This window comes from Hydra vulgaris, chromosome 12, assembly GCF_038396675.1.
Source record: "Hydra vulgaris chromosome 12, alternate assembly HydraT2T_AEP".
Lineage (NCBI taxonomy): Eukaryota > Metazoa > Cnidaria > Hydrozoa > Anthoathecata > Hydridae > Hydra > Hydra vulgaris.
Window position 1 is genome coordinate 36,904,869 of NC_088931.1, and position 22,563 is coordinate 36,927,431.

Genomic DNA, 22,563 nt, shown 5'->3' on the forward strand with positions numbered 1-22,563 from the left:
AATTTTAAATTTTCTCATGAATGGAATTATTATATGTTCAAAAGAAAACTAAAAAAAGTTAAAAGTTGCACTGACTATTTGTACCGTAGTCATTTATTATTTACTTGTTTACTTTAATTTTTACCTTAATTCGTAATATTTGTAAATAATTTGCATTACGAACGATATATACTTTTAGTATTGAATTTAATTTTGTAATAAAAAATATATATAAAAAGATAAAAACAAAAAAAAAATAAAAAAATAATTAAAAAAAAAAAAATTGATGCATGTGAATGGATGTATCTGCAAATATTGTATGTATGATACTTTTGGAAGTTAACCATCCTTTGACAGTGGTTTAGCATTTTTGTCGGTGGAAGCGTAAACGCAAAGGCACCAACATTTGATAAATTCTTCTACACAATATTTTAGACAACTTTAAAGTGCATTTGGATGTACCTAGTGCAACCATATTCTTATTATTTTCGTTTATTTATTAATTAATTAACCATTAAGATTAGTGTAATTGTAAGATACATTTGAGTAACAAGAATCAGTGATCGTAAGATGCGAGTAAGATGCGAGACGTATTTGTTTATCAAGAATATTATGATATTATTGTTTTCGCTTGAGTCATGCAGTCCAGAAAAATTGGTATTCTAAGTCAAGCCATAAAGACCATAACTAAAGAAAAGTTTAAAATTTGTATTTATTTATTTTTGTTTTTTCTAAAATCTAAATTAAGTTCAAAGTTCTTCAACAGCAGTTTTCGGTGACAAGACCTGTATGGTCTTCTTTGAGTCTCCGCGTTCTTTATCTTTATTCTTTAATTTTTTTTTTAATGATTTCTTTGCATATAATTTGTAAATATTTATTAAATATTTTAATAAACAAAACAAAAAAAAAAAAAAAAAAAAAAAAATATATATATATATATATTTTTTTTATATATTTTTTTTATATATTTTTTATATATATATATATATATATATACATATATATATATATATATATATATATATATATATATATATATATATAGATGTATATATGGATACATATATATATTATATATATATATATATATATATATATATATATATATATATATATATATATATATATATATATATATATATATATATATATATATATATATATATATATATATATATATATATATATATATATATATATATATATATATATATATATATATATATATAGATGTATATATATATATACAGGGGTTAAAGTAGTGGAAACGCAGGGGAAAGCCATTCCTCCTTAGCCGATAAATCACGAAATTGTTCTACATTTCTATAAATTTTCTTTTAATCGTTCCACTATCGCGTTTTTTTTTTATTTTTTATTTTCAATGTGATTGATTTATTTTACTAATAGTTGATCATTTTTATTTTTACGCAAGCTATTTTAATTTTCATTATTTTAATACAAGTCTCTGCGAGGGAAAACTTGCGATCTTTTTGTTTTGCTTACAATTAAATTTAAAGTTGCGTAATTTCTAGTGTTATTATTAATAACATTATCTTATTAATATTTTTTATTTAAATATCCCTCGAATAACTTTTTCAGAACATGTTTAATTGATTCATTGTTTAATAAAAAATACGTCCCCATTTCCGTAAATGCAAATGGCTACAAAACATAAACAGCAAAAGTTGTCAAATTTGCTTTTGCCTGGACCTCCACTCTCCAAACTACATGTTAACATTGCGCCTGGCTGAGATACAGATCATGCGTCGTTACAAGTTACTAGTTTTGCTAGTACGATAGCAACGATGTAGGCATTTTCCTAAATGTTGGACAATTAAATAATATAATGAATTTAAGGATAGAAACAGATTTTTATTAAGCATCGATGGAAAATTGGATGCTCTGTTTGCGATACAATAAAGCTAGAAAATTATTCAAAGGAATGGACTGCGTGCTCCATAATGCCTTATGGCGAAACTCGCGATTCGCAGTTAACATTATTAAGATATATAATCAAACAAACTATCTTTGAACATCAATAAATCCAAATACACTTTGTTCCATCGTCTTCATAAAAAACAAGATATTCCATTAAAACTTCCTGATCTTTTTATTGATAACGCACTATTAAAAAGAGAGCAATCAATAAAATATTTAGGTGTGGTTCTGGATGAAAATTTAACCTGGAGGGACCACATAGGTCTAATTGAAAATAAAATATCAAAGAATATAGGTGTTTTGTATAAAGCCAAGCAGTTTTTAAATCTATCTTGTTTAAAAAACTTATATTTTTCTTTAATTCATTGCTACTTAAATTATGCAAACGTTGCTTGGTGCAGCACAAACGCAACAAAAGTAAAAAAACTGTTTAGTAAACAAAAACAGGCTATAAGGATAATTACAAACGTAGACCGTTTCTCTCACACTCAAACATTATTTAATAAACTTAATATTCTAAATGTATATAAACTAAACCTTTACCATATTCTTATCTTCATGTTTAAACTTGATAAAAAAATATCACCAATGTTATTTAATTCACTTTTTGAAAAAATAAACCACATATACCCTACCAGATTTTCAAAAAACAATTACATTCAATCCAAAACACATTATTCAGCAACCAAATTCTCAATTGCTAACCGAGGTCCTAAGCTGTGGAATACAATATTAAATAATGAGCTGAAATCTAATTACTCTTTAAACCAGTTTAAAACAAAACTTAAGCAATTACTGATGATACATGAAAATGAATTAAAGTTCTTCTAAAAAGCTTTTTAAACTAGCAAACAAAAACAAAAATTAACCTACTAATTACTCTTTAATATTATATTTAATATTCTAAACAATAGTCTGCTATTGTAAATGTATTTCTTATCTTATAAGTTTTGAATTTACAAACGATTTTTTTAAGTTTTATTATTTGAAATACTAATTACTAAAAATATTGTAAAATTTTATAATTTCAATTTTTATTAAAAAAAGTTATTGTAAATTCTTTTTGTAATATTAATACTTATATATCATCTTATTTTACTAATCAGTTCTTAAATATAAATACTCTTTGAATTACTAAATATTTTAAACGTTATATATTTTATTTTTTGCATTTTGTTAAAACATTTTATTTGATGAATATGCATTTTTTTTTGGGGGGGGGGGGCTTAATGATAAGATGAATTTTGTCTTCTTCAAGCCCCAGTCATGTAAATGATTGTTTTTATAAATTACGAGTGTAAATTATTTTCAATAGGCAAATACAATACTAAAAAAAAAAAAAAAAAAAAAAAGAAAGAAAATATGTAAGCACAAAGTTTCTGAAGCCCAAAGGCAAGCTTGCATACTTCTCGAACTCAGAAAAGATGAATATTTGAAAGCAAACTTCGCAAAAAGTAACCATGCAGACTTAAAAACAACTGAATGCATATTTAGAACGCCATACAATGTTGCTAGAAACAACAGACCCTACACTGACCATCCTGAGCTCATTGATCTACAGAAGTTAAATGGTGTTAACGCTGGCAGAGTGTTACATTCAAATGTTGTTTGTAGAGACAATTGATTTTATAAGTGAGCAAACGAAAAAAAAAATATTATGCTACATTCAGAAAATCCCCGGTCTGCTTAGTATCTTAACCGAGGAAAGCACAAATTCATCCGGAAAAGATTGCTTGATTATATACCTTCGTTATGCATTTAATGATTTTCCAACTAACATATTCTTAGAGTTAGTAAAATTGAATTCAGTCGATTCTGCTGAAATTGCAACTCAGATCCTAAACTGTCTTAATCGGCATGGATTTTCGGATTCCTATTTATTCGACAATTTACTAGGGTTTTGTAGTCACGGTGCCTCTGTTATGATTGCATCAAATAATGGCATCTTCAAACGATTGAAGCAAAAATTTCTTCGACTAAATGGATGGCATTGCTTGAATCATCGTCTTAAACTGGCTGTAAGTGATGCAGTTAAAGCATGCGTAGCCGTTAACCATTGCTTCATTGATACTCTTTATGCTTTGTACAGCGCTCAGTCTTCAAAAAAAAAGAGAGAGCTTTTTGCTGCATCAATTGAGGTGGAAGTTTGTCTTCTTAAGATTAGGCAAATTCTCAGTACACGATGGATTGCCTCATCATTTCGAACGGTAAAAGACGTTTTGCAAAACTTCAAAGCTTTACATTTGGATTTCATAAAGGCTTCAATTGATCCAACTCGTGACTCAAAGGAAAGATCCAAATTTAAAACCCTTGCACAGAAACTTGCAAGTCATTTGCATTTGCATGACATTTGCGTATCATTTCTTAAAAACCTGGCATTAATGTATGATAGATTGGAAGAATTCAAATCAACTTCATAAGTTCTACAATTAAAAAATGTCACAATTGCAAAAGCAATTCACGTTATCTCTCGACTTCGAAGGGAGAAAGTTTCGAGGAGGTCCGAAGGTTTCTGAAGTCAAATTGACCATTGGAAATGGTATTTTCCAAAATGTGATCATATCAGAAAGTAGAAATCAAGCTTTAACTGATCAGGCCACTTTTTATCAGCAAATGGTAATAAGTTTTAAGTCACGCATAGATGATGAAAATTATAGCACAATAAGTGCAATGCTTTTAACCATATTCATGACTACGAAATGAACAAAATGAAATACAAATTTCTCAAGAATATTTGGAAATTCTTTTGAAAGGGCTATGTAGTTTTCTGCTTGAGGATTTTTCTATAACAAAACAGGAGTTTTGAAACTTCAAAGATCATTTTAATGGTCAAGAACATGTATCTTTTTTATGTGATCATATCTTCCAAACATTAGAGCGACTCAGATTGACGAGATTAAAACGTCTGTTTTCTTCATCAATGATCATACCTGTAAGCAATGCAGAATGTGCCAGGGGCTTTTTAATCATGAACAACATCTGTTTAGATGTACGAAGCATATTGTCAGTAGAACATATATCATCATTGATATTTATCAGCATTGAAGGTCTGCCGCTAAAAGATTTCCAGCCAAAAGAGTATGCAAAAGAATGGGTGAATATAGGAAGACGAACAGCTGATTGTGAGGAAGGACCATGTAGAAAGGAAAATAAACAAACCAAAATAAAATCATTTAGGAAGTTGCTATAGTGTTTAAAAATGCTCATAACATTTTGATAGTATTTCTATTGGTTTTAATACTTATTTAATATTGAACATAATTATTACTTTCATTTCAAATTTTTTTTTTACTATTATAAGCATTTAATTTAGACATATGATATAAGCAAACAATTGTAATTAAAAATTATAATTTTGGTCATCACCCGAGACCTCGAAATACAGCAAAAATGCGCCGAATAAAAATGCACCAACAGCAAAAACTTGAATGATCTATAATAATATAATTTAGAAAGCGTAGGGGTTATTCCGCATTCTGTTGAACACGCTTTGAACTTCTTAACACCGTTCCACTTGATTTCTTTTTCTACTTTACCAAATTATATATATATATATATATATATATATATATATATATATATATATATATATATATATATATATATATATATATATATATATATATATATATGTATATATATATATATATATATATTAAGGCGGGTCATACTTTTCTTTTTTTGTGGCTATAGCATAAAAAGTTGTTCTATTGGTCCAAAATCTAGGGACCATAAGATTTTTTAAATTTAAGCTCAGTAAGTACTTGCAACTTGTAGTTGAAAATGTGGAAATAATGTGAAAACGTATATCAATTTTATAAAGGCATATTCTTATTAGTGTTCACTGCGTTTAGTTTATATTACATTCGCTGGTACATGAAATGAGATTAGATAAGTCTAAGTAACCATAAATTAATCATACATTACCTTAACTCAACCAAAAGTAATCCTAGCATATCGTAATTTTACCCTCATCAAACCCTGTATTACGGTAATATATGTGTTTAACATGTTCTGTTTTATATTTTAGATTGTTTAAAAAAAGTGGTAATTGATTCTTGCTACAACAGGGTTTATTTCAATCAGTTGTTTATAATCAATCTTTTCTAATTGTTATATGATATTGTTTGGACAAGTTGGTTTCCATTGTATTGAGTATTAATAAATGGCGTCCGTCAGCACAAGACTTGGGACTAAACACTCAGTTCTGGGGCAGCCTGCAGTTATAAAAAAAAATCAACTTCCTACATCTAGTGATGTTTACAGACTGTATGACTACTACTTAAAGCACAATTAATATGATTGTATGCAGAAGAGAGTGACAGCTGTAGCACATGAAGTTGTAAGTATCTACAACACTGCGAGTATCCCAGTAATTGACACAAAGAGTGTAGTCAATCGTATAAAGAAATTGATTGATAAAGTTAAGGGTCTTGCTAAATATCCCAGTTCTAAGAAGACATCCATCAACTACCAAGACTGTTGGAAATCATTACAAACTGTATTTGATATATGTACTTGTAAATGTGTTGACAGCGGTATACAAGAGAATTCACAATGTATTTGTCCACTGTCGCATAAAATACCTCCAACAGAATGGTCTTTCTGGTTGGACCGAAAAACTGAAAGGAAAATGTATATAGGTGCTATAGATATAAAAGCTACAGGTATGTTGCAGAAGAAAGAAATGAGAGCAGTCAAACGTTTAAAATTTGAGCGCAATCAGAAAAAAAAAAATGAGACAAAAATAAATTATATCTACAACAACATGAGTGATGATGCTGGTGATGATGGTGGTGAGGACGTTGAATTTCAACTAAACATGGGTGATGAAGTTCTTGATTATGAAATTTCCAGTGGTGAATCTGATGATGGTGTTGCAGCACCCAGAAACATGAAACAATATCCGGAGTTGTGCAAAGCTTTGGACAGATGCAAGATTAGTAACAGAGAAGCTTGTCTTGTAGTGAATGCAGTGCTAAAAGATATGAAGCTATTGTCGGCAGAAACTGCAATAGATCCTGCAAAACTTAGACGTCGGAGAGGTCTTTGGCAGCAGAAACAAGTTTCTAAGCATGCTGCCGAGATGCAAGAACTAATTTGTATTGGATTTGATGGGAAAAAAGACTTAACTTTTGTTGAGAAGTCTGGTATACGTAGAAGCATAAAGGAAGAACATTATGTTATTGTATCATTTCCAAACAATAACTACATTGATCATGTAATGCCAGAAACAGGTAAAGCAGTTGACGTTGCAAATGAGATATTATCGATAATTGCAAATACAAATTCAGCAAGTACGCTACTAGCAGTTGTTTGTGACGGTACCGTAACCAATACAGGCAAACGAAATGGTGTGATTCGAAAATTAGAGAAAGGCGTTGCAAGACCACTGCAATGGCTTGTTTGCCTGTTGCATGCTAATGAACTACCATTTCGGAAATACATTTCTGCTATTGATGGAGGATGTACAAGAGGTCCTAGTAGTTCCAGTGGTGTAATTATGAGTGCGCTAGACTTTGACCCCAAGGATTTACCAATTTCAAAGTTTAAAGCTATGTTAGGAAAAGTGGTTGAGATTAATGATGAGGTTAAGAACAGTCTAAGTACAGATCAAATATATCTTCTTAGAGCATGCTTAGCAGTGCAGCAAGGTTATACAAATAGTGATGAAATTAGGTCTTTACAGAACGCAATGCCAGGAAATTTAAACCATGCTAGGTGGCTGACAAAAGCCAACAGAATTTTGAGATTGTATATGTCAAAAGAAGTCTGTTCCCCATCACTATACAAAATTGTACGCTTTATAGTAAATGTTTACGCTCCTTCATGGTTCAATATCAAGAGTCATCCTTTTTGCGCTGATGGTGCAAAGAACTTTTTTTACTTGCTGAAGCAGTGTCATGAGCTTAGAGCAGAAGATTGGAAAATATTAGAGCTTGTGTTGCAGAACAACAACTACTTTGCCCACTCCGAAAACATTCTTCTTTCTGGTGTTTGTGACAATGATGATTCTGTGCGACATTTCTGTTGTGAAAAAATAATTAATTTGAGAAGTACTTCGTGTAGTTCTTCTGTGCGTGTTTTTGATAAGTCAAGTATCAAGCTAAACGCCAATGCTTTGACTTACGTTGATATGATTGACTGGACTACAGCTAACCTCACACCACCACCGTTGCTAGCAGCTATTGAAAGTGAAAAACTTCAACACTGTCAGTTTGATTTCATTTTTGGTATACCCTGTCACTCTCAGGCAGTTGAGCGTGCTATCCAAGATATCTCTGCAGCAAGCTCAACCGTTTTTGGGCATGAATCGCGACATGGAATGATTTTACAGTGTACTGCATCAAGAACAGAACTACCTAGTGTTAGCTGTAAATCAGACTTTTTGTATATTACGTTTGATTATATTGTTTCATTGAACTAATAATATCTAGAACTTCACCATTTAAGTGAATTTTATGTTTCGACTTCGATAACACCCCCTTATCGTTGACAGGGCCGCAATTAAGGGGGTGCATCTTTTTTTTTAACTTTTTTTTATAGTAAGCAAAAAATGCTTATAAAACCCCCAAAAAAATACTTTTTTGCGCTAGCCATGGATATGGCCTCTGTATCATATTAAGTGCTTGATGAATTTCTTATATTTTTAGCTATAAGCCATTAAAGGGTAAATCTTTGCGGTAAAGTTGCAAGTACAAGACACCTGTTGTTTTAAATGTTTTTGGCCTTTTTACAATAAGTAGCACCTAGAGCAACTTTTTAGACCATAGCCAGGTTAGCAACTTTAAAAAAAAAAAGTATGACCCGCCCTAATATATATATATATATATATATATATATATATATATATATATATATATATATATATATATATATATATATATATATATATATATATATATATATATCTGTGTGTGTGTGTAAAATTGAAAATAGATTATTTACGGTTACATACTATTTATTTACCTTATTAAAGTATTTTAATTTTAGATGTGATATTTCGGCTCATATAGTTGAAGCCATTTTTCAAACTCAAGTTTAAAAATAGCTTCAACTATATGAGCCGAAATATCACCTTTTTTTTTATTTTATTTTATTTTGCTATTTATATGAAATACAATTCCCTTTCACAAAAAATAAGATATAATTACTAATGTATAAATAATAAACAGATAGGGGCTCAAAAAAGATATGGATGGCAAAATACCAACCTAATCTTTTCATAAAGCTCCTACAGATCATAACAATAATAGTAATATATGGTTAATAAATCAAGTTGAAATTTTAGGAGAAAGAAAAAAAAGAAATAGAATACTATATTCTGTGTATTTGTTTACTTTTTTAGGTAATTTTTATGTGTTAATTTGATTTATTCTTAAGAAATACTTCTCATTAAGATTTTTATTAAGTTTACTTATAAAGATTTCAAGAGTTAGATTATTGGTATATTTATACATAAAGATAAGGTGTTGGTAAATATTTATCTGATATATGTTCATCATTTTTATATCCATCATTAAAGGTTTAGTGTGGTCCTTCTTTTTTTGTTGTATATAATTCTACAAGCATGTTTTTGTAAGGAAAGAATTTTTTTAAGTTTTGTTGGTTGACAACTTGCCCACGTAATATTTGCATAAGTAATGAACCAATGGATTAAGCTGAAGTATATGAGCTTTAGACTATGTGAATTTATGTATGGGCGAGTTCGATACATAATACTAATGGTTCTACCAATTTTTGACTGTATATATTTTATATGTGGGAGCCATGATAAATTATCATCCACAATAACTCCTAAAAACTTTATAGTATCTTGTTTTTAATTTTTTTATAATTTATAATAAGTTTTGGCAGTTTTAGAGGAAGATTTTCTTCTTGTGTTTTTTTATGAAACAAAGCATATTGTGTTTTTTCAACGTTAATAGAAAATTTATTTGACCTGAACCAATCATTCACTTTTTCTAATTCAATGTTCATGTCAGCATAAAGTTGATTAATATTTTAATAAGTTAAATAAATAATCTATTTTCAATTTTACACACACACACACACACACATATATATATGCATATATATATATATATATATATATATATATATATATATATATATATATATATATATATATATATATATATATATATATATATATATGCATATATATATATGCATATATATATATATATGCATATATATACACTGTGTGACAAAAGTTATCGAACGCTAAGAAAAAAAAATAATATTCAATATAGACACAATTTTTCTGCTATATTTAATGAAAATTATTTATAATTTTTTTTTTAATAGTATTTATTTTGTTAATTTATGAATTTTTTGGAACTTATATTGAAATAACATTAAAATTAGGCTCAAAATTTGAAAAAAGTACATTAAAGATGATGACAAAAGTTATCGTACACTTGGCGTATACTAATAATTAACTCCGTATAAAAATATTTAACTCCAAACCGTTATGCCCACCATTTTTCATACATTTTTGAAAATAAAGTAAACTATAAACACTTTAAGATTATTTTCAATTGTTTTAATTTTGGTTAAAAAAAAGTAAAATGAGCTCGAAACGGGTTAAGACCACTGTAGAAATTCGTAAGCTAATAATTAAGCATTGGAATGAAGGAAAATCGTTAAGTTGTATTGCAAAAATTGTTGATTCTAAAAAATCCACAGTTTCTTCAATTATTAACAAGTTCAAAAAAACAGGAAAATTAGCTGATTTGCCCCGAAGTGGTCGTCCAAAAAAACTGAATAAGCGTGCTGAACGAAGCTTAGCTTCCACAATCAAGAAAAATCGTTTTGTAAGTGCCAAAACTTTAGCTTGCAAAATAGAAAACGATTTGGGGGTTAAAATTAGTCCAAAAACAGTCATTCGAAGTCTTAAAAGACAAGGAATAGTGAGTCGCGTTCCAAGAAAGGTTCCTTGTATTAGTGATAAAAATTGTAAGCTTCGATTAAACTATGCTAAAACGTACATTGATATGCCAGACTCATTCTGGAATAAAGTTTTATGGACAGATGAGTCTAAATTTAATGTAAAAAGATCTGATGGTAGAATTCGTGTATGTCGTTCATCAAAAAATTGCTTTGAAAATGGAACTACAGTCCGAACATTTAAACACGGAAATGGATCAGTAATGATTTGGGGATGTATGTCGGCAGCAGGTGTTGGAAAATTAGTATTTATTGAAGGAAATATGGATAAACATTACTATAAACGTATTATTTAAGAAAATGTTGAACAATCAGCACGTAATCTTGGTATTGGTGATGACTTCATTTTTCTTCAAGATAACGATCCAAAAGATGTGATGGAATTTATGGAAAAAAAAGGTTGGGACATACAAAATCATCCACCTCAAAGCCCTGATTTGAATGTAATAGAACATTTATGGGATGAAATCGATAGACGAATAGATAAAACAGGTGTAAACACCATTGAACAATTAAAAGTCCAAATTGTAAAGACGTGGGAATCAATCGATCCGTCTATTACAAAAAAACTCGTTGAATCGATGCCAAGACGTCTTGCTGCTGTTGTAAAAGCTAAAGGACAAAATACACGATACTAAAATATAAGTTTAATTCCCATAATATTTATCAAAGTGTACTATTTTGAAAGCGTACGATAACTTTTGTCACCTTCTTTTTGTTACTTTTCTTGCTTTTTCATCAAGATATTAAAATAAAATTTTTTTCTTGTTCTGTTTTTTCAATTTTTGTTTAAATAATTATAAATCAAATAGTTTTTATTCAGTTTTTAACTTGTTCCTTGCATTTCTTTTATTCTAAATTAAGAGTTAGTAATTTTTTTAAAGTGTACGATAACTTTTGTCACACAGTGCATATGCATATACATACATACATATATATATATATATATATATATATATATATATATATATATATATATATATATATATATATATATATATATATATATATATATATATGTACAGTGTTAAACCCTAGTAACTCAAACCTCCAAGTTTAATAATGATGAACAGAGTATTGAGGTAAATATTGATGTTAAAAAGAAAATGCCTCTTTAAGATGGGACTCGAATTATGAAATTCCAAAAAATAGATGATTAAAATTTGTACTCTTCACCATATCAAAAAAATCATGAAATCCGAGAACATCACTTCCGTGACAGACAAGTTTAAATTTGCCGTTAATTGTGTAACTACTATTAATTCTGCTTCAATTAAAGTTGGTGGTGAAAAGTTGGACCAAAAAAAATGTTTTTTGCAAATTTCAAAACTATTGTTTCATTTTGTTTATCGTTTTTGCGGGACTGGTCATTAATCAAACAGTGAATAAAAATGATTGCATCATCAAAAGAATGCTTTTTTTTTATTAAGAAACATTAGCGCATCCCATTTTTACCCCCATATACAAATTTTAATATGCGGAGTGTCATAAAATATTCCCAAGGTATTGTTTTCTTAATGAAATTTTTTTGTTTTTTGTTTTGGATGACTATTTATACTCGCGCCACTCAAATAAAGTTTAAAATTTTTACATTTTTTGAGTTTTTAAGGGCATTTTCAAACAAATTTACTAATCATTTATTATATAAAAACGCCATAACAAATAATAGAAGGTTTTTTATCTATACCGATTGTGCGCATTTTTATTACTATTAATTTTGTTAACTGGTGGTATTTTAAAAACGCACAAATTCGTTATGAAAGTAAAAAATCATATTTTTAAACTTAATAGCGTTGAGGCCTAATATACAGATATTAGAAATTTGTTAGATGCTTTTGGTCTCATACAGCTCATCCACTTCAAATCCTGGCTATTTAAAAGGGGTTTGTACAAGATTTGCTGAGTTTCCTAGCCGCCCATTATTCTTAATAACCTCCTGCCATCATGTCGGAGAGCTTCAATTTTAGCCGTATAGTAGCCGTAATTTTTTTTTTTCAGTTTTTTATTTAGGTGCCCCAAGAAGTCCTTACAGTCTTATCACAGAGCACCGCGGATGGGTATCTAATAGGAAGTTCACGCCTCCTTCCTAACCGATCTCGTAAAACTTCCCCAGAGGTGGGGTTTGAACCACGGATCCTTTGTTTCTCAGGCAAGTGCAATACCACTACGCCACGGCTGCTCAAATAAAACTGTTAAGCCGGCGAATAAACTATTTGTATCATAAAACCATAAAAGGTTAAAAAATAGTAAGGTAAAGATAAAACTACTTCACTTTAAAATACTTTTTGTAAAAACAAAATGTATAAGTTTCTAATTTTAAAATTATTTACATTTAGACTTATGAGAAGTGCAGAGGTTATTGTGAACTTTTGGAAAAAAATCAGACCATTAGGTGAAAATTAACAAATATGGAGCTGTTTCACACGCTTTGAATTTCATTTAAAATGAAAATACTAAAAACTAAATTTTATTTCAGTTTTTAATATTGTCATTTTAAACCTTATTTTATCGACATTGCATTATTTTTAATTTACACTTTTAAGATCAACGAGGCTATTGACAGATGTATATTGAGCCTGCTGCAGAGGTAAAATTCAAATCATGGTAAAACCATAGAGGTGAGTGATGCTGGCGTTAGCATCTTTTGACCGAGATCACAATATGAAAATGGTAAAAAGTTCTTCATTCAAAAACAAAGGTCCGAAAAGATGTAAAAACGGATGGAATCAAAGATGAAATTCTTTGATTCCATCCGTTTTTACATCTTTTCGGAAGAGCAGTTTTTGTTAATAAAGATCAGCTACTAGGTCTTAAATTGTATATATCACCAGACTACCGCTTGATTTTTAATATTCTAAGTAATAGTTTGAAAAAATGCCTACGGACAAGGCTCCCTCAGACATTTTGAATACAATGAATAAAAAAAATTTTAAATCTTTCAAAGTTGCTAACAACTCATCAGAACTCACAGCAAAATCGTAAATTTATTGACCATAACTCAAGAAATTTATTTTCCGAAACAAAAAACATATTTCTTGTTTTTAAAAATAAACTGCAGGGTAGGATATTTATTTCTTAAAACAAGAAGCGTACTTCTTGTTTTAAAAAAATATTTCGTAATAAAAAAATTCAATTTTGCTGTGCTTACAGTAAAATATATTCAAGATAATGTAGAGCGTGTGATGAGCTTGGAGAAACTTCAGAAGTTACTTTAAATTAAGAGTTCTTGTAAAGAACCATTAAAAAAGAAGAAGAAGAGTGGATTTAAGGAGCTAGCTACGGCGATTGTTTTCTCACTTTCTTTTTATTAAATGGTTTTAATAATTAGAATTTTGATCCGATACCTTACTGCAAACTCTAAACCTTAAAAGTATATTTGAAAATTATTTTAAGTTTACATTTTTTTCTTAAAATATTTTCTTGAGATATTTATAAGCTAGAAATTTATATGTATATAAATATTTATTGTACATTTGCAGCATTTAAATGCTGAATTCTGAAGCAAATTTGCTTCATAAATAAGAGATCTGTGATAATTTTTTTGCTATTCTGAACTAAATTTATATACATCGATAAACTTTAAGTATTGTTTTACAATCTCTAAGCGTTCAAAAATTATGATCTTATAAAAGTTGTAACCCCCTCAAATTGAGAGGGGTTTAAACTTTATATGAACATAATGTATGAATGCTGAGAGATAATACTGTGAAACTTAAAATTTATCGATGAATGTAAACTTAGTTTAGAAAAGCAAAAAAATAAATTACCAACTTGTTGCTCTCACGTTTGGGGCAGGGGGGAATAAATTTTAGGGCTATTTTTGTTCTCAGACTCCTATCATTGCAACATTTTGCAAAGCATCATTATTTGACATAAGTATAAACATACAAATGTTTGGAGTTTGCACCATGTCTGTTAGCTACCTCAAACACCAAAAAATGCTGGATCCTTCACTGATCTGTGGTTCGATGCCTACTCTGGGATTATTTTTATATGAAGCAAGTGTAATCTTCCAAGTTAAAGGCTCTTCTGCGGTGCTCTATGAGCACCGCGAAGAGAAGGTGCTCCAAGAAAGTCTTCTTGGAGCACCTAACCTAAAATGACCACAGAAAAAATATGTATATATATTTTTGAATCACATTGATACGTTTTGATTTTGTTAAGTTTATAACAGAAGATTGAAAGTCCTTTACCCAATCTTTTAAGGATACCAGTTTGGGTTTCGATTTCTTTGATCAAAGGCTCCAGTAACAGTATTTTAAAAAGAAAAAACACATTTGATACCAAAATGAGATAAAAATCATAAAGTTTGTCGAATGACTGAAAAAAAGCTCAAAGATCAGCAAAAAATCACAATAGCCATAGTGCTAATTTTTCTATAGTAATCAGTGAAAGGGAGGTACAACATATTTCTTAAATTAATAAGCACAGTTTTTTTTTGGTACAGGAACACATTAAGAAAATATTATTGAAAAAATTAACTGGATTTGACATCAGAATCTATTCGCGCCTATGCTTTGAGATTTCTCTAAATTTAGTCAAAAATAATAAAAAGCGTAACTTCGAACAATCGGCGCAAATACTTCTATCAAAAAAAATATATATATATAAATTTTTCAGTTCGTTTTATAGTTAAAAAATTTTTTCATTAGTACTTGCAAGCAAAATTTTACTTCGTGTAATTCTTGGTTTTGATATTAAGTAACCTAATTTAAGAACAAGTTAAAATTTCTTTTTTTAACATCGCACCTGCTGGCTTTTACGAGATTGTTAGCAACGGCATCACAACACTGTTGCTACTATCTTCTCTATACCATTATTGTTATACTATTGCTATAAACTTAATGATATAATTTTAAGAGCAAAATAAAATAGTTATCCATTTGTATAACTTTTATTATAGATGATGGTTTTCAGAAAAAAAAAATTTACCTGATTTGTCGCAATAGTATTGAAGAATAGTCGCGTTGTCGATATTCTGATTTTCTTTGAACATATCATCAAGATTTTCTGTCCACTTCACAACATTCAGTACATTTTTGTTTTTTTCATATATATTTGTAGGAACGTGCACGAAGCTTTTATCTCTATTTATGGCCACGTCAGTCGGAAATTCTTTCACTACTACAACAGAACTTGTATTGCTTTCACTCGGCACATTCATATTTCTTGAAGTCGGGTAATCAAAGTCATCGATTTTTTCGTCATAAGAGTACCCATTTTTTAAAGCAGTCACGTTTTCTTTCAATTTTTTTAGTATCGTTTCTTTTGTCGCTAAAATTTCTTTAACACCACTTATAAATTTTTCGCTAGTCTTAGAAGTGTTTACTTTTCTGATCGTAATACTTTCAGATATATTCTTAAACTCGTCATTCAACTTTTTGTAGTTTGTCATTTTATTTATGTGATAATCTAAAATCGTCCAAATGTTAAATGCTCCTTCAGTCAGCTTTGCCAAATTAATTGGAACTTCACCATTCACAAATCTAACCAATGAGTAAATAATAATACATATTTGAAATTTCATTTTGCTAAAATTTTTATTTTTTTCACAAAAATATCAAAGTAAATTATGCACTTTTGACTCTGCAAAAAACTTATGAAACAAATCCAAGAAAAAGCTATAAATTTTCAATTTTTTATTTGGTTTTATTGTATCGTTACAAGAAGATGAATGTGTATTCACAATTTCGAAAAAAAAGTTTTGCTTGTTTAATAAATTCATTACTCTTTAACTACATTTTTTCAAAAACTAACTTTTAACTTATGTAACAAATATTAAAAAAAAAGGAATATAATATATTAATAAAGGTATATACCTTGTGGGCGCATAACGTAAATCCAACGTTGGATTTATGTTGAGTTATGTTGGGTGACATCGACCAACTAAATCTAACGTTGCAATAACGTAGGTTATATTAAGGTTCTTATCAGAGTTACAACTTTGTAATACTTACATTATATTTAATGAATACTCTACTTTTTTTTGACAAGGATTTCGCCTATACTTTGACATATTTATGTGATTAAAAAACATTTATTTCTTCTTGAACTATTGAAATTTTGAATATTTAATTTAAAAAAAATAAATATAAAATTAAATTATAACAATAGTTTTAACTTTCCACCTAAACAAAGTAAATTTAATTATACTTAAATTTTTTTAATAAAATACAACTATATGTAAGTAAATATTTTTTAATCATATAATTGTGTAGCGTAGAGGTAAGAGTACCGTGCAGCGTGTATTCGGGTTCGAGTCCCGATGACGTGCAGCGTGTATTCGGGTTCGAGTCCCGATGACAGCCAACTTTTACTTAAAAAACATATTGCTTTTGCATCGAAATTACAAAGTGGATTAACATTGATTAACATTGTAAAATCTAACTTTATTCATCCATTCCATTTCCAACTTTAAACTAACGTTATTACAACCTAAATTTGTGTATATGTGCATGGTGCATGTGTGTGTGTATGTGAGTGTTTGTTTGTGTGTGTGTGTTTGTGTGTGTGTGTGCGCGCGCGCGTGTGTGTGTGTGAATTTTAATAAACAAGACAAACTTTTTTTAAATTATTTTATTAATAAAATATAACATGTTTCGAACACTATTCATCGATTAAATATTTAAAATTTTGTTTAAAGACCAATAAAAAAAATTAAAACATATAATCACACAAATAAATTTAATCACCCATGTACAAAATAAAATAAAATCTATAAAAAAAAATTAAGAAATTAAGAAAAAATAGAAAGTAATAAAAGAAAAGATTAAAAAAATACACAGTATATATAGAAAGTAATAGCCCAATAGAAAGTGTCGCTTTTGTTTTTCTGTAATTTTTTATTTGATTTGATCATTTTGTTGTTATTATCTTCACATTTCCAACTTTATCACCTAGAAACGTTTCTGTGCAAGTCTGAAGACAGAACTATTGGTAGCGTAAATACAGAAAAGCTTAAAGATAAAAGATAAAGAAATAACTTTGAATCAGATCTTAAGTGAGTTATATTTCTTGTAAGAGTTCTCGCTGTACAAAACTTTTCGTGTTAAACTTTATGCTTATGACAATGGAAATTTCCTTCAAGTTATAGAATTTCTTTCGTTTGATCCAATCATGAATAAACATCTCATAAAAACATAAAACAAGATTAGAAGACAATGATAAAGACAGGTTCGCCATTTGGGTAACAATGTTCAAAGTGAAATTATTCCAGTGCTATCAAATGGTATCAAAGACAAAATCATACCATTGTTTAAAAAGTATTTATTATTCTTGATAGCGCACCAGGTATTTATTTTACACAAAACAATTTGGTTTTCGGAAAAATCATTTAACTGAACACGAAATAATTGAAATAGTGGATTACTTAAGGATTTAAAAATAATAACTTCGCTCTAGGATTATTTATCGGCATTTAAAAAGCATTTGATAGGGTTGATCACCTCATTCTTTTAGAAAAAATAAAACACTATTGAGTGATAAATAAAACCTATGATTGGTTATAACCCTACTTCAGTGAAAGAAAACACTATGTTATCAATAATGAATTAATGAATCAGGAGAACTTAAAGTAATATGCGGAGTCCTACAAGGGTCAATTTATAGTTCGCTGCTATTCTTGATTTATGTAAATGATTTAAATAATGCATCAGCTAACTAAATCATATTTTCTGTTGACACAAATGCCCTTTCAAACAGTGACATTAAACAACTTTATTCTGACATCAATTTTAAATTAAGGAATATCAATGAATGGTTTAAGGCTAATAAACTCTTACTCAATGTAGATAAAACAAAATATACTTTATTCAATAAAAATCACAAAATGAAAACATTTCTTTAAAATTACCTGATTTGATTTAAAGTGATAAACTAATTGAAAAAATGAGTCAATAAAATATTTAGGAATTCTTATTAATGAAAATTTAACTTGGCTTCCCATATAAATCATATCAATCAAATATGATTTATATGGGAAACTATATGTAACATAAGAAAGTTTGACAAAAATATGCATTCAGATTTATATATAAGAAAAGAATGTTTCATTGATGAAAGACATGTAAATGATGAATATTTATGAAATCAATATTTACCAACACTTAATGTTTGCGTATAAATACAATAACAGGTTGATTCCAAAAACTTTGATCATAAATTTACCAAAAATGCAAACAAAAAGTATTCTCTTTGAATAAACCATGGAATACTTATAAATGCCAAAAATAAGTAGCAAGTGTTCTTAATATGGAATAGCATATCGTGGTCCAAAACTATGGAACACTTTTCAAAAACCAATGGGTTTAAATACGATAAAATCGTTAAAGTCCTTTGAGTTTCTAATATAAAATGAATTTTTACTAAAAAAATAAGTGTTTAATTTTTTTTTTCTAAACGAACATCGAATTCAGTTCTTAGTTTTGTATATGTTTGATTATTCTTTTATTTTTTATATTTGAAAGAATTTGTCAATATATTTGAATGACTATCGTTAAAGTTATATTGATACTATTTCCTTTCTTGATTTAATGGAAATAATTGTTAGCTTTTTTTTTTTTTTTACTATGTTAGAATTGTACATAGAATTTTAACAATACTTTTTTTTTTTACATTAGATTGTCAATTGCAACTCTCAAGGTTTTGGCGTGAGTCTCGCGGTTAAATTTTAATTCTCACGGTCTCACGGTTGGTTCAAATTTTTCCAAGTAAGTTTTTAAAAAAAATTTATCAGCTTAAATGTTTCAGCTGGTAATCAAGAACAGATGACTATTAAATGCGGGTATACTTGATTTGATTTATAAAAAAGAATTACCGAAGGGGCTGTTCAATAATTAACAAGACAATTTGATATTAATCAAAAACGGTTAAATTAATTCATATCAAACTTTCAGGACGTAAAGTTGGCAACCTTGCAATGAAATCTGAACAGCTGTTTAATCATATTTTGTAAAATAACCTCAAATTTATCCAGCTAACGATGATAAGTTCACTTAGGAATTGCACCGTGGAAAAACAACATGCCATGGTCAGACTTTTTGTCGCAGAAGGTGAGAAAGGTGATAAAATCCACGAAAGAATGTTTAAAGTGTACGGAGACAATTGTTTGAATTGTTCAAACGTTTACAAATGGGTAAAACAGTTTTAAAGTGGCCGTACAAAAATTTTTTACAAGCAACTCAGTGGATGACAGGGCGAATTTGGGACTTCCTCTTTCTGATTGACGCGTTAGTTCAGTACAATAGGAGTACCACTGTTGAACTAATAAGTGAAAAAGTAAATGCGACTGTTGAGACTGTCCATAACATAATTCAAAACAAGTTGCAATACAGGAAAACCTGTGTGTTATCTGTGTTTGAGGAACCTTAGATATGTTTTGGCATATAAGACTGAGCTCTCTAACAGACTTACACTTCTTTGCTCAATAACATAAAGCTTATGTTTTTCTAATCTTGGCTAATAATTTTTAGTTTCATTTTATATCCTAAGTGTAAAATAGTTCTACTCCTAAAATGTATTGTCGATATTCCCATTTTAAGAGACTTTTCATCAGAAGTAAACATTCTGGTTTTTACTAGATCGTTTATCTCACTTGGCTTTACAAAACAAAGATTGCACGATTACAATGAACTCAAAGCCATAATATCATTTACCAATATTCCATCAAGCACAGTTAATTCAACAAAAAATTTAACTTTTACGTAGCTGAGCTTTTCATTACTGAAAAGATCTAGATCTAAAATATAGTCCTTTAGAATCTAGAGGGCTATATTTTAGAAATAGATCTTTAAAAAACAAATTTAAAGTTTAGAGTCTAGATTTTTAAACTTGTTTTCTAAGATTATTTTATATTTTTTCTTCTGCAATGAGTTCACTTATATTCTTTTGGCATTGTAGTTTAAGAGATCTACATAAATGAGTGCTGGATGGTTTTGGATTATTCCAGATGTTTATATCCCCTATTCTTAACTTCAAAGAAACTATTGCAGTTTAAAATACTGATTGTTCATTCTCCATTCAAGTAGTAAGATCAGTATCATTAAAATTTTGATTGTAAATATTTTGTGAAGATGCAACACCCATGCCATATTTCAAAGTAGAATAAATTACTCCACTTGTCACATCTTTATTTACATTTTGAAGCTGCTCAGACTTTAATTTCAAAATTTGGGACAAAGTATGGTTAACCATATTCTGTAAACTACACTTTGTATATATTTCTGTAACATGAAAACCATCTGGGTAACAATCTACTTTTGATTTTAGGTTTGTTTTGCATCAGAGATTAGTTTCGAATAACCTGATATTGAAAATCACTCAAATTACAATGAATTTTAAGTGACAATTCGAAAATCGAATATTTTTTAAAATAAAACCTTCGTTATGCAGAAGCTTATAAAACAATATAGACATTTTATTCAAAAAAGTTGTTTACGTCAACAAAGAAATTTTTAAGAAAATGAATAACACTGATAGATACAACCAACTGTATGTTGTCTTGTGCAATTCTATGCCTCAGAGTTCGAAATCAGTCCAGCAGAAGGAATCAAATCGTTCTAAAAAGGCAGTAGAAAAATATGTATATCCAAATGATACAGCAGTAACACCAGATCAACCTTGTGCGAAGTGGAAGACAGCTCATGTTAGACAAAGCCAGTACTTCATGCAAATTGTGAAATGCGACAAACGTGATTGTTATCAACCATGGCGCAGTTTATGGAAAACTTATTTCACACAACACTATCTCATTCATATGAAGGTTGCGCAATACAGAAACTAGCATCGTATATGCAATTACCAAGCCGTATTTTGCTTCTCTCGCACAACGAGTAGCATTCACGTCAGTCAATGTGCCACTGGAATCTCTATTTGACATGTGCTGTCCATTAGTAACCAAAAATGAGTTTCAAAAAAGATCTTGCTCAGAGTGCAGGATGTGTTATGGATCGCAGGCAAGCTCGAAGCGCCAACGACACATTTATGTAGATGCACATGTTGTTGTCACATCCGATATTGAAGCTGCCAAAGCTGATGATGACACGGTTCTGATAATCCGGACAGAGATATGCCAGTTATTCGAAACTTGTTCGAGTGGCTGCAAACTGCATTCGAGGCAGAGCCAGAGGGAAACTAAAATTAACTGAAATGATTGACATTGAAATGTTACAGATTTTTAGTTGCTTAGTATCATAGGGAACAATTTAAGTTCTGTTCTGTAATACTACTAATATGTTCTGTAATGAACATATGTTGATGAGATTGAAACAAATTCTTCAAGTTTAGGTGTTTTTTTTGAGGAGGGTCAAATCTGGAATTTAGATTCCCCCCCCCCCCCTCCTAAGTTGCATCTCGTACACTTTTTAATTTAAGTTTAAGAAAACGCATAGAAAGTTATCTCGCCCCCGATCACGCGGTCAGATGACAAATTTATGAATTTTAATTTTTTTCTACTTGCAACCTGAAAATATATGCAGGCAATATACCTTTATGACAAAACGAACATACTGAGAAAGTATTATTGCTTCATGACCTACAGTTTTGCAAATACTCAGGATATTATAAACATTTGCCATCTTGCTCCGTCTACCTCTATAACTAGCAACAATCGAATAATGATGGAGCTTCAACTCATGTGCAGCCGTGGTGCGGTAGTTAAAGTTCTTGCTCAGAACCAAGAGGTCCGAGGTTCGACAC

The 22,563-nt window shown here is 29.2% G+C and overlaps 1 protein-coding gene across 2 annotated transcripts in view; it reads right to left on the reverse strand.

Annotated features, from left to right (window-relative positions):
• The window catches only part of LOC101235862 (voltage-dependent calcium channel subunit alpha-2/delta-1), a 63,880-nt gene extending 46,473 nt beyond the window's left edge, over positions 1–17,407 (reverse strand). Inside the window, exons 1-3 of one of the 2 annotated variants that reach the window (XM_065813126.1) lie at positions 17,105–17,407; positions 16,689–16,761; positions 15,802–16,355 (exon numbers count right to left, since the gene is read on the reverse strand). In XM_065813126.1, coding sequence (XP_065669198.1) covers positions 15,802–16,264 — 463 coding nt within the window. In that variant the 5' untranslated portion in view covers positions 16,265–16,355; positions 16,689–16,761; positions 17,105–17,407. The remainder of the gene's footprint in view (positions 1–15,801; positions 16,356–16,688; positions 16,762–17,104) is intronic. The other variant, XM_065813125.1, reaches the window with a different exon arrangement.
• Positions 17,408–22,563: the final 5,156 nt, after the last annotated feature.